Source organism: Ixodes scapularis, unplaced genomic scaffold (assembly GCF_016920785.2).
Source record: "Ixodes scapularis isolate PalLabHiFi unplaced genomic scaffold, ASM1692078v2 PGA_scaffold1__304_contigs__length_218370807, whole genome shotgun sequence".
NCBI classification, from domain to species: Eukaryota; Metazoa; Arthropoda; class Arachnida; order Ixodida; family Ixodidae; genus Ixodes; species Ixodes scapularis.
The window spans coordinates 99158168-99170529 of NW_024609846.1; the positions used below are offsets into that span (position 1 = coordinate 99158168).

The following is a 12362-nucleotide window of genomic DNA, read 5'->3' on the forward strand; positions in this document are numbered from 1 at the left end:
AATTCGTTATATGGAGGATTTCGTTACATGCGCTTTTCGCGGAAAAACTCGTGAAGGACACGTGGAAAGAAAGCGAAAATTAAAAATCCACGTGGGCTAACTCACCACATCATTTATTTAGTGGAAAAGAAGTCTGTAAGCTTGCGTTGTGCCTTTGCGCGTGAGCGAAGGCAGCACGCAGCGCTCAAAGGACACCAAAGCGTTTAGAGGACTGTCGTTGCCCTGGGAGCCGGACATACGTCGATGGCATCCAAGACCTCCCTCGTGGTAGACACCAAAGGCTGCTCGCCTTTGGTGTCAATTGGACAAGAATATATCTGCATTTTAGGTACAGTCGCCGACCGATTATTCGGACTTTGCAGGGACCGAGAAAACGTCCGAAAAATGAGCAGATTGAAAAACTTGCCTTTATTACTTCCAAGCAGGCTCAAAAAAGCTGTAAATAGCGCCTTGTTCAGGTTACGCCTCCGTTTCCGTTCGGCAACTTTCTGTTAGCGTGAGAATCGCTGCCTTCTTTTCTAGCGTTATGGTCGAGTACTTTCTGCACTTCTTAAAGGAGCGATGCAACAATTTTTGTACTTTGCGCAAATACCGCTTAAAACGGATCCCTAACGTTAATGACTTATGAAACACGCGTTCGTTTTTCACCCCACGCAATAGAAGTCCCAGAAAAAAATTAAAGACAAATGAGCAGCGTTCACCCCCTCAACTCGCAGCTAGTACAAGCGGCCACGTGATCTGAAGCCGATTATATGCCGCCAGTGTTGATCATAGCCACGCGCTGGGGTTGGCAAAGCGCAGGACACGCGCTGAGCTCCAGACATTGTTATGGCTCGGCTGTTGTCGTCGTTGCAGCGATTGGACACGGGTCACTACCCGAGGTAGCGATTATCACGAGCCTAAGTCGAGTGCCCACGCAATGCTCGGGACCAATCTATGAACCGCATTCAAACATCGTCACTTGGGTGTACTGCGATACCCACGGTACGTCACCAAATTTTGCGAAGGAGAGATTGAATGAAAATGATCGCTTTTGTCCTTGAAATTACACCGCAACAAAGGAGTTTCTTGGCCAGTGGCGTTGCGTGCGAGTATCCTTGAGTCCCAGGTGTGCTAGTAAGCTCGTGTCAAGTGAAAAACATTTCAATTGAATATCGTTGCACAGCTCCTTTAATGACACATCGCGGCGGCAGAAGAACAGATGGGGCCATGACGTCTAAGCCAGCGTTGTGCGAACGAGATAAGAGACGCAAAACCACGAGCGCAAAATGGCGACTGGCGATGCAAAGAAACGAAAAACAAAGCAAAATGATGATGATGACGATGACGTGCAGCTAAATGGGGGAAAAAAAAGTCTAGCATAGCGTCACCTAAAGGTAGGACTCAGGAAAGCCCAAGTAGCGCTGCCAAACCAAGCCAATCCATTGGCAGCCAACAAAGAATTCAAATGGCCGCTTCTCAATGGTGTTTTCCACTGATCGCTCGAGACGATTTTGTCCGAATGATCGAACTTTTGGACTTCAAGCTGTCCTAAACATTGGTCGTGAATATACACTATTTCAATGGGTTAAGTCACGGTTCCGCCTTCAGGTCCGAAATATCGAACAACTTCAAATTATTGGAGTCCGAAAAAATAAAATGGAGATTGCGGCGGAGTGAGTTTGTTAAGGGGGCACTTGGGTTTGTAGGCTAACTTCAAAAGTTCTAAAGCTAGGCTAATGAAATTTACAGCACTTTCTTGCTTTGTTAAGAAGGTAAACTGTAGAAATTTTGGAGCCTTTCTGATCATTAGTTTGTCAAATATGTTAATATGCATATTGATGGTTTGTGCAGGCTCCACAAATCTAATAACATTCTGCATCATGATGAATGTTGGTGTCTACCACCCCAAGACATGACTCCAGGGGGTGAAACTATTGGCATATTTTTCAGGTGCATAGAAAAAAATTTTTGTCATGAAAGAAATATTAGCACTGTACTCTCGAATTTCACCAAAAGTTTGTACAACTATGGTAAAAGCTAGAGGTCGTAAACTAATTATCTAATAGTTTCACCCCCTGCACATTTTATTTAGGAACAAATCACAGTAAACAGAACTAAATTCGAATCAATAGTTTTCGAGATATCCCATGCACAAGCGAACCAGGTGGTGGAAAAACGCGTGTCGAGAAAAACGACAAAGAAGACGAAAGTCTACAGTTTAGAGTCAAATCGTGTAATATTGCCTTAAAATTTATTCTGGTTGTTTAACAGTCATATTTACAGAAGGAGAGAATAGTAGAAGTTATTTAGGCACATTAAAAAATATTTTTAAAAGTTTGTTTCTGTGCAAGTTTTGCCATTGAAAGTAAAAAATATATAATTTTCTTTTGAAAAAAAAAAAAAAAAAAAAAAAGAAGACAATTGACCACAAATTCAGGCTAGCTTCGTATTAGGAGAAAGGTCCTAGAAATTCTCCGCAGAAAACAATAAAATTGGACGAGCAGTGTTCAAGTTGACAAACACCAAATTGTGAAAAAGTGTGTCTCGAGAAAACAAAATTTGAAGATCCAAGCCCCACATTTCTCGCTTCCACCTCAGAAGCCCCCTGGGCAATAGTCTCGACTGTCTGCTCTGGCTGCATTCTTCCTGGTACCTGTTTGCAGCGATCTCTTTCTTTTTTGTGCGTTCTTCAGCCTTAGTCTGTCTTTCTCTTGGGCCCTTTGCATAGTAAGTTTACCTCGCTTGAGATCCAGCTCCTCAGACAGTTCCTGTGCACTTCTCGCACAACCAGTGTTGAAGCGGCAAACAGCGTCTGCGACTCCGGTTTCCACTGTGAACAGCGATGCATGTTCTTCTTTTTCGAGGAGCGACCAGATTACTGAATGAAGAGATTCTGCCGAGTTTTGGGTCTTGGCTCCTGTGCATCTTTGCAGCAGTTCAGGATCGGACAGTCTCCTGTAAACAGGGAACATAGCCGTGGTCACATGTGGAGGGAGCTTGTACTTGTGCGGTGGAGGTGCTTTTTCTTCAGCTTCAGCCCTGCGGTGTGCACACCAAGAGTCCTTGCCAGAAGGGCAAAGGTCATGCTGAGGGTCCTCGTCGGTTGATGTGACGTGGTGGAAGGTAGCCATAATTGCTTGCTGCATGTCTTCCACTTTGCTTGCATTGCTTTTCAAGGCCCAAGAATAATAGTTAGTCAGGCGCTTGATCAGGTCTTGTGTGAGACGCCCTTTTCCACCCATTGGTTGTTGAGTTTTGTTCTTTTCCACAAGCCCCCGGAGTGCTGAACCCATGCGCTTAGCAACATGGTTCACACATTCCTCTTTGGTGATTGGGAACAACCCGTACACATTGTCCTGGCAGAGAGCCTGGTGCGTTCTGCAATCCCCATCCGAGACGATCGTCGTGTATCTCAGCTCGTGGAGACTGAGAGACCTCCGGAAGAGAAGCAGTGCGGCTTCTACCTCCATTCTTCCGGACTTCACGGTGGTGTTCTGTTGACACTCATGTTCCTCCTTCCAATCTTGGTATGTAGCGTCACCAGGCTTGGGGCCAGTCTCGTACCCAAGACAGAAGTTTGAAAGAACGGCAGAGTCAAGTACGAGACCTGTGTAATACTCTATAACAGTTCCCACACCAATACGAGAAGAGTGCCCTCGCTTCTTCCACGACCCATCATAAACAACAGTAATGTTCCCAGTGAAGGTAGGATCAAGCTCCTTGTACACGTCCTTCACAATGGCAGCAGCTTCTGCACAGATGGTTGCCGACATGGCCTTTGCTGCCTGCAGAAAATACTTCTTGAGGTGCTCTTGATAGGTTTTTTGATGCAGCCCCCTGTGTGAAACGTTCAGTGTGGCGAAGAAATCATTTAGAGCAGTTTGGCCTTTGCCAATTCCCTTGATCGCTTGCATGGCTCTAATGTTGACATCAAACGCTTTTGAACTTTCCAGCCGGGGTGAGGACCAGAAAGCATTGTTTTCTCCACATGCAGAGCAGCTAACAATAAACTTCACAGCCAGGCCGTGCTCTGTTGACGTTTTTATAGTTAGGCCGGCTTCCTTGCATTGGCTACAGACAGACGCAGTTGCAAGCATGCTGCTAATTGTGTCCACATCTGTGACTACATACCGAGATGCAGTCTCATTAGTGACGGACACCTCGTCGTGTTTGGAAGTCAGTGAAAACTTGCGCTCGGTGGCCGCCGTTGTCGTCAGCTTTTCGCGGCCTTTCGCGACTCGGTCAGCAATTGCCCGCGCCTCATCTGGCTCCATGTAGCTCGTTTGCAAATGGGCAATCACTGTTCCACCTCCCACTCTGTCGCAAGAGGTGCTACATCCACTCTCTTGAGTCGAAATCACGTCTTGCGAAGGCAGAATCGCTGAACTCGGCGCACTTTCGGTGGTTTCAGATTGGCCGCTGTTGCACAAAGAGTTTCGTTTTTGAAGATCGGCGTTCCACCATTTCCGTTTTTTCGAGCCGAATTGTTCACGCGTTTTGCGTTTCTTCTTGAAAGGTCGGTTCGGCATGGCGAGAAATCACCTGCGAGCCCACGAATGAGATCTCACAAACTTTTCACAGCCGCGGTAACGCAAACGAAAGTGTGAAACAAGCGCGCGCGACGGCAGACGACAACAGGAGCGGCGAGCGGCGGAGGAGCGCACGCGGCGCGCGCGCCGAAGCGGCGGGCGAGAGGGAGCCGGTTGCCGTGGCAACGGCCAACGGAGGCGCGTTCTATTGTCACGTGCTCAAACGAGCCAATGAGCGCGGGTGCAAGGCGTCGCGCATTTCGACACTTTGTACTCTTCCCAGACAACCCAGGATCACCGGAGTGACTCCGCCGGAAAGCGAAGAATGCGCTCTTTCGAACGCGCCCAAGATGGAGGCGATCAGTCGCGCCGTTCGCGCTCGGGCGTTTTTTTAAATTTGCGCATTTTTCCGTGATTTTCATGCTCACCCAGTAAGTTTATTGTTAATTTTACATTACTTAGCGACTTTGTGAAGCCATGAAACTTTTGTACTGGTTTCATAACACCGAAAATGATATGAAAAAAATACTTTTACAAAATCGACAATTTGCCGATTTTTTGGTCCCCCAAACCCGCGTGCCCCCTTAAATCAAGGTTATCCAGTGCGAGCACTTCGTTACATGGAGTTCACAAATACAAGCGCTTCTATGAAGATTGCGTCGGGGAATTGAAAAAGTTTGTTAAATAGAGGATTTCGTTGTATACAGGTTCGTTACATCCAGGTTTAACTGTACAGCCACCCGGTATCAAGACGACGTCCGTGTCCTTAGCTTCAAGCGCCTCCCGGGCCGCCTCCATTTTATGGATGGGCGCCTAGTCAAGGACGAGCAAGCGCCTCACGTCGTCCTTGTTGGGCCCCCAGGCTCGCCGTACCCATTTCAGAAACACTGGCATGGTCATTCACCCATTCTTGGATCACGTGACTCGCTTGTTTTCTATGAGCATTAAACCGTAAATGAATTCTGCTGCAAATTCGTTGCGTTTTCCCAAAACGGCCATGCAAGCGGCCATGGACCAAGATAAATGGGTAGGGAAATGCTGTTGAAACTTTTCGTTCTGGCTGGAGGCTTGTGCCACCTAGCAAACGTCAAACAAATTTCTGATCGTCACGGATTCGGGTTTTTGGAACGGTCTGCATGCAGCTAAAAAAATAAACGGAAACATTTGAACATTTGTTTTGAGAGCAGCGACCACCACGAGACAAAACTAAACTAGATTTGGCTCTGTGGGGCGCAACAATCGAATTGTTTCGAAGTTTTTTTTTTTTTGCGTAAACCACGTAAATGCAGTTTTCGCTATTAGCTGCGTTCGATTTACTTACAACTCTGCACCAGTGCAGAAAAGTGTAGGGCACTCTACTTCTGGTATGTGTATTTAGATATACGACCGGAAGTACACCGCCCTACACTTTTCTGGATCGGTGCAGGAGGTCTAAGTAATACGAATGCAGCTACTACCTTCGTTCTGTGTGGTTGTAAGCGTCTACTTATTGTTCTCTAACCATGGAATAATTAGTAGATGCGACCCACCTGGAATCCGTAAGGAAAACAGCGCTTTTGGTGGCATGCAGCGGTTGGTTCTTTATGGACGATTAGCGCAGGCAGCTTTATTCCTGTCGCCGTTGCACACAGGGACACTGTCATTCCTCGTGGTGCACAGCCAGTGTTCGCAATTCGAATGCTCGGCTCCCTGGCAGCTTGGTCCTTGAAGCTGGTGAATCCATCCGGATCATTGTCTGATCCATGTTTGCTATAGAGCACAGTCAAACCCGTTTATATCGAACTCGCAAAAAAAGTCTACCAGTTCGATATAACGGATATAAAAGTTTTCATGAATGTGACTCGAAAATCCACTTTCTGCTGACATATTACACAATGAAATAGTCTTGCACCTTCTGCTGTTCTTTCTTCATTGCATCTGCGATAACGATATTTTTCTACGCTGGCGACGGACTCCAAAATGCCGAGGTCGCTGCCTTCTATATTCTCGCATTAGCTCCGAACTATACCGAGAGCACGGAGCACGTCCGAGCAGGAGCACCTTCTCCTGCAGAGCGCCGTTTTGCTCTGCAAGTTGGCTTTCCCCTAAGGCAGGCGGCTGCATTGGGGGAAAGCCAGCTAGCAGAGCAAGCTGGCTTTTTTTTTTCTCCCGGGCGGCCGCGTCAACCGCCCGGAAGAAAAAATAATATTCTCTTTTGCGGACCAATTGGGGAGAGGGAGCACGGAGCACCCTCTCCCCGCTCCCTTCGCAAAAGATTTTTTTTTTCTTCCAAGCGGTTGACGCGGCCGTTCAGAAAAAAAAAAAGCCAGTGTGCTTTACAAGTTGGCTTTCCCCCAATGCGGCCGCTCGCGTTGGGGGAAAGCCAGCTTGCAGAGCAAAACGGCGCTCTTGGTAGTTCGATATATCGGCAGCGGCTGCTATTTTTGTTCGATGCAACCGTAGTTTTTGCTATATATTATCGCTGTAACATTACTGTGCACAAAAATTGTCCGATATAAGAGATAATTCGATGTAAACGGGTTCGATATAGTCGGGTTTGACTAGTAGAAATAATCGTGCTTCAGGCTACATTTTAACAGCTCTTCAAAACACCGTGATCGCTTCTGCGTAGTCAGCACCGAGCTTCTCGCTTTCGTTCGTTCCAACCCGCATGTATACATTGAAGCATTTTTCCCACCGAGCGATGTAGTGGCTTGATGCTTAAAAGTTGCGGTCATATTTTTGCAGCTAGCTGTCGCGCATGCTCTTGCAGAAGGCAGTTGCTGATGGCTCGACCGGCTGATCGTTCAGTCCAGTTCAGTCTGGCTGATCGGAAGTCCATCAGTGCGTCGTCGACCTCTTCGCTAAAAACAGGCCTTCCGTTGCTCATCACTCTTTTCAACTTATTCTTCCAGTGACACTGTTGCAAGAGCAATTGGTACTTGGTAATCCATTCTCGCACACGCTTCTTGTCTACTTCGAAATGGTGTGCCGTCTTGGTTACGTTGCTCCCATTCTTGCGATGCCACTGGACGACTTCAACCCTTTTTTCGATCGTGTAGCTGTACCTTATCTTGAGCAGACATGAAATAAGCCTTTACGGTTTCTTGACACAAGTCCGAATGGGGTAGCCAGCTCAGTCCGACTTATATTGCTGGGTATCAGATCGCGCGACCTTGGGTTACGCCCCTGCCTCGGTTGTTTCTTTACTGGTTCTTTATCTCCCCGTTATCACCTGGAATTTCGGGGGGGGGGGGGGGGGGGGGGGGGAGGGGAGGCAGCAGGCGGGCGGGCGATTTTTTAAATGTGTGCGTTCGCTCTGAATTTTGCGGTAGGTGTGCCTTAAGTCTGGTTATATATTTTTTTAGGGGCGAAGCTCCTTAGGATCTAGCCTTGTCCGTCCGGCGTCCGTGCTCACATCGATCTTGCTGGTGCTCGTGCTCGTGAGTTCACGTGGTCACGTAAGGCAAAAAATAAAAAAATAAAAGAAATAATAAAAAAAAAAATGTTTGTGCAATCGACAGGATTCGAACCTGTGCGGGGAGACCCCAATGGATTTCTAGTCCATCGCCTTAACCACTCGGCCACGACTGCGGGACGAGTAGGGGGCTCTGAGATGTGGTAGTAACTCAAAAGCTGGGGTTTCTGTCATGGATGAAACGTTGCATGTAGCCGCTCAACGTCTATACAGGAGAGGGCGCTGCGGTCAAATGCGTATATAATCGCGTTAAACTTTGCATGCATTGGCTCAACGTCTATGGACGAGAGGGCACTGCGGTCAAATGCTCAAATGCATATATAACCACGTTCCATACCACACATTCTCTTTCTGACATGGACGAAGACGAACGAAAGGCTCAGCATGCTGCGGCTCAGCTTCTACGCAGACAAGCACCACCAGAGCTTCGCCCCAATCAACATCAATCACCACTTGGAGATTCGCTCAATTTTTTCTTAATGCTGTTTTTGTGGAGGTGCATCAATCAAAAGACCATTGTGGTTGTTTTGGGGCTCCTTAAATGAAGATTATTATTAGAGAATATTAAGTTGATTATTCATAAAAGTTGTTGAGCTTAAGATTTGCTTCTTGAGAGGATCCTTTTGCAAAACCTTTCGTCCGAGTTTTTGAGTCAATCTTCTGTTTATATGTGGGTTTTTTTGTGTTTTTTTTTTGTAGCAGCATTGTGCGTCCTGCCTGTTTTTCAGCTATGCCTCGAACTTCTGTGCTGCATTGTCCCTTCGTGCAAAGGGCATCCGAATGCATCCTTGTTCTTAGAAAAGCATTCTTACCTTAAGTAATTGTGTTTGAGCATTACTTGTTAACATTTTGACTCTCCTGTTTTCTTTCATCAGACAACACATCCGGCGGAATCGTAAGGGGTGAATCGAATTTCACATCAATGAATGGCTCCTTGATGGTGAGTTATAAACATCCTACTGTATAAAAGGCAGTCACTATAGTAAAGTCAAAGTTTGCACTATGGTACTCAAGAACTTGCATATCTTGCACTGAAAGTACCAAACAGACGTCCTATGATAGGTCAAATTGCACAAGCTAACATTTAATTTCATACATTTAAAAGAATCATTGAACAATAAATGCTGAATTATTCATGATTGGCAGTTATTGCTTTACCTTGGTCATGTATACAAAATGTTTGCTGCTGCCCTGACGATTTTTGGCAATTTTTGTAAGTGCTCTTTTCTGTTCTGTTTTTTTTTTCCTCCCGAATGTTGTAATTGGGGCTGACACATCGTCAAAGGACAACACATCTTTTTTTGCCTCATCCCCGAGACTCTTTTGTTTGAAAAATAAAGCATATGCAGTATTATATACAGAACCGTACGTGGACACTTCGATGTTCTTCGCAGCACAAGTGCAAAGTTTAACCTTTATCATGGTTTTGTGACCCTGCATTTGAATGCATACATGTGCAACAATGTGATTGCAGTCGTGTCTCCAAGATTGCATTGTTCTCAGTGGTGTCTGTTTTGTCTTGACCGCAGGAATTCAGCTACAAGACCGCTGGAACCTACGAGCTGTCAGCGTTTATATCTTGCTGCGCTGCACCGGATGCCGCGACGTCGTCTGACCTATGGGTGGCCAACAAGCAGTCTCTCCTTCAGTTCCTAATCCAGGCAAGCCACGAGTTGTTCCTTATAACAATGCAGTTTTATTGCTTCATGCTTACACTTGAAATTGACGCGAGGCATTTGTTCTGCACTTGTTTGACGAGACTGGCTGTTTGGAAATCAAGACATGCGACCACTCAGGATCCACTGGCTGGAGCTATTATAGTATATGCAGCTAGTGTTTAACTAATGTTGGAGGAATCATCATCATAATTTACTTTTTCTTGAGTGCTCGAGTGGGCATTATACAATGAAGTAGGCATATACATATTATTAAAAAAATGATCACAACATAAACACAATATTTAAAAAAAAACACAAAAAAAACACGAGTCTATATGAGGCGTTTGAGAGGAAGAGGCTGCTGCAAATACGTTAGTTTCATTTATAGAAACAATGCTGTCAGGTAGTGCATTCCAGTCTTTTAGAGCCAGTGGCAACCTCGTATTGTTGTGCACATATTTGAAATTTTGAATAGTTGTTTAGAATACTACAATAATCAATATTCGCTTCGAGATGAACTGCGATATTGATGTCCTTCAAAGTGTTGATCGCGGCGAGCTAGCCCTGTTGAGTGCACTTCTTACCGAGCATGGGTGCACTGCATAGGAGCAACACCCCTGAAAGCGAGCTCCGCAGATGTTGCTTCTCGGCAGTGCACCTGTGATAGTAAACATTCTCTGAGAGAGATGTTGGAGGCTGTTATTCCCTCTCATATTTCCATTGTCTTTTTGTTTCCTATGCTCAAAATTTACTAATGAATGAGAGATTTGAATTTTTTTATGTTACTTTTCATGCATCTGCTAAATTACTTAGTTGATCCTTAAAGAAGCACCGATACCCCAAAGGTTATATTTTTTCGTTGTCTAAAATGATGCAAATTGTAGTCATAAACACAAAAAAAATACCACAATGGGAAAAAAAAATTTTTCCACGTGCGTGGTCTTTTTTTATTTTTGGCGCTTTTCTTTCCCTCTTCTCACCTCCTTGCTTCTTTTTATTTGTGACGTAATCGATTATGAAATTTAGAAGCTTTGTAAGCGACATTTGTATAATATTAAATAACGCCATTCGTTAAACATGTTTTTTAGCGGGAATGTGAATGCACTTTTTTTGAAATATAAAAAATCTGAGTCCCAAAATGATGTCGTCTCCTGGCTTTTTATCCTCCTTCAGAAAACATAGCAGCGCTCGGCGCATGTAGCACTGCGGATGATCGGGGAATCGGACAAAGTTCTCTTTTCGGTGCCCAACGAGCTTTCAGGCTTCGTAAAGAAAATTGTCAAACAGTCAAAACAACTGGGTTTGGTGCCTGTGCAACATAGTTCCGGTTGTGACACTGCCGGGGCAGCCTTTCACGCAGCACTGGCGAGACATGACCCCTCACATTGCTCACCAAAGTCCACTGCGCATCCTCTTCGACTTCGCACCGTTTCAAAGAATTTGAGATTGCTGAAAGGGCCCTGAAAGAACTTAAACTCGAAAGTGAAGCATCGTCTGCTCGCAGCGATAGGCGGCACGCACGGAGAAGCGCTGCTGATCGCGGGACGCGAAAGAACAGGACACTTGCGGTCGGGACGGTTCGGAGCATTTGGAGGTAGGAGAGAAACTCGAGTTACAGGACGACTCAATCTTTGACGTCACTGCACTGGTGCAAATCACGTGGGAACTTCGAATTTGCCTTTTGGTATTGTTTATTTTTCTTTTATTTCACACATACTGAGTTCCCAAACTTCGATTTTTGAGGGTAATGTCCATGCATCGTTTTCAATTGTTTCAGATAATTAAAAAAAAAAAAAAATTATTTTGACTTGTCAGTGCCCTTTTAACTTAAAATTAGGGCCTCTTTGCCAGTGTTCCATCAGAACTTTGGAAACAATGTCAGTGAACAGATCTAAAATGTCCTTTGCTCGAACACCGGAAGCCGTCCGAACCCGCAACCCTTCCCATCAACCGTCCAACCGCAGAGCACCCGTGGCCTGACCGGCTTTGTGCGCACCAAGAGCGGGGACCCCATCGGGAGTGCCAACATCACGGTGGACGGGCAGGCTATGCTCAAGCCCACCACGCACCTGGGCGAGTTCTGGCTGCCGCTGGGCGAAGGCGTCTTCACCGTGGTCGTCACCGCCACGGACTACTTCCCCATGACCAAGGTACGTAGAGTCGTGCTGCAGCGTGGTGCCTGCAAAACGTCTCCGGCTGACGCACTTGCCGCGCCCTAGATAGCGATCCCTCGTTTCCACCCGACGACTTCCTAGTAGTGCCGCAACAGCATTGGTGAGTGCGACAGGTGCCGACGAAGAAGGCGAGCCACTGCGAGAACTGTTGTCGTTGCAGCGTGAATCCCGTAACAAGCGTATAAGCTAGCCGTCACTACAACAGTATGAATAGGATGATTCAGGATGGAAGTATATAATTCTATCTGCTTACGAGTCTAAAGGAGATGAAATAAATATTTTTTTGACTGTAACACAGTTTTGCCAGTGGAAACATTACCTCTTAGCGGTGGGTATGGTAACCAGTACTACGCACCGGTCGGGCGGTAGGCAACAACTGCTGCCTATCACCCGATCGATGCATAGCTGGACGCAGGCTTCTTTCATGCGTTGTTAACCGTCACTCAATGTGTAAATCTCATTGTATAAATTTTTTTTTAGTGCGTTGGCATTAGTGCATTGGTACATGCGCTGACCTCGGACGGTTTGGAGCGTTTGGTGTGTTCAGAGTTTGCAATGTCGC

At 46.0% G+C, this 12362-nt stretch overlaps 1 protein-coding gene and 1 non-coding gene across 3 annotated transcripts in view; one reads left to right on the forward strand and one right to left on the reverse strand.

Annotated features, from left to right (window-relative positions):
- The window catches only part of LOC8031117 (carboxypeptidase D), a 67499-nt gene that overhangs the window by 50268 nt on the left and 4869 nt on the right, over window positions 1–12362 (forward strand). For both annotated transcript variants that reach the window (XM_029974689.3, XM_029974690.4), the window contains exons 21-23: window positions 8844–8908; window positions 9498–9629; window positions 11591–11776. In XM_029974689.3, coding sequence (XP_029830549.2) covers window positions 8844–8908; window positions 9498–9629; window positions 11591–11776 — 383 coding nt within the window. The remainder of the gene's footprint in view (window positions 1–8843; window positions 8909–9497; window positions 9630–11590; window positions 11777–12362) is intronic.
- Trnas-aga lies at window positions 8003–8084 on the reverse strand. The gene has a single exon. It is a non-coding gene; the product is annotated as a tRNA-Ser (tRNA).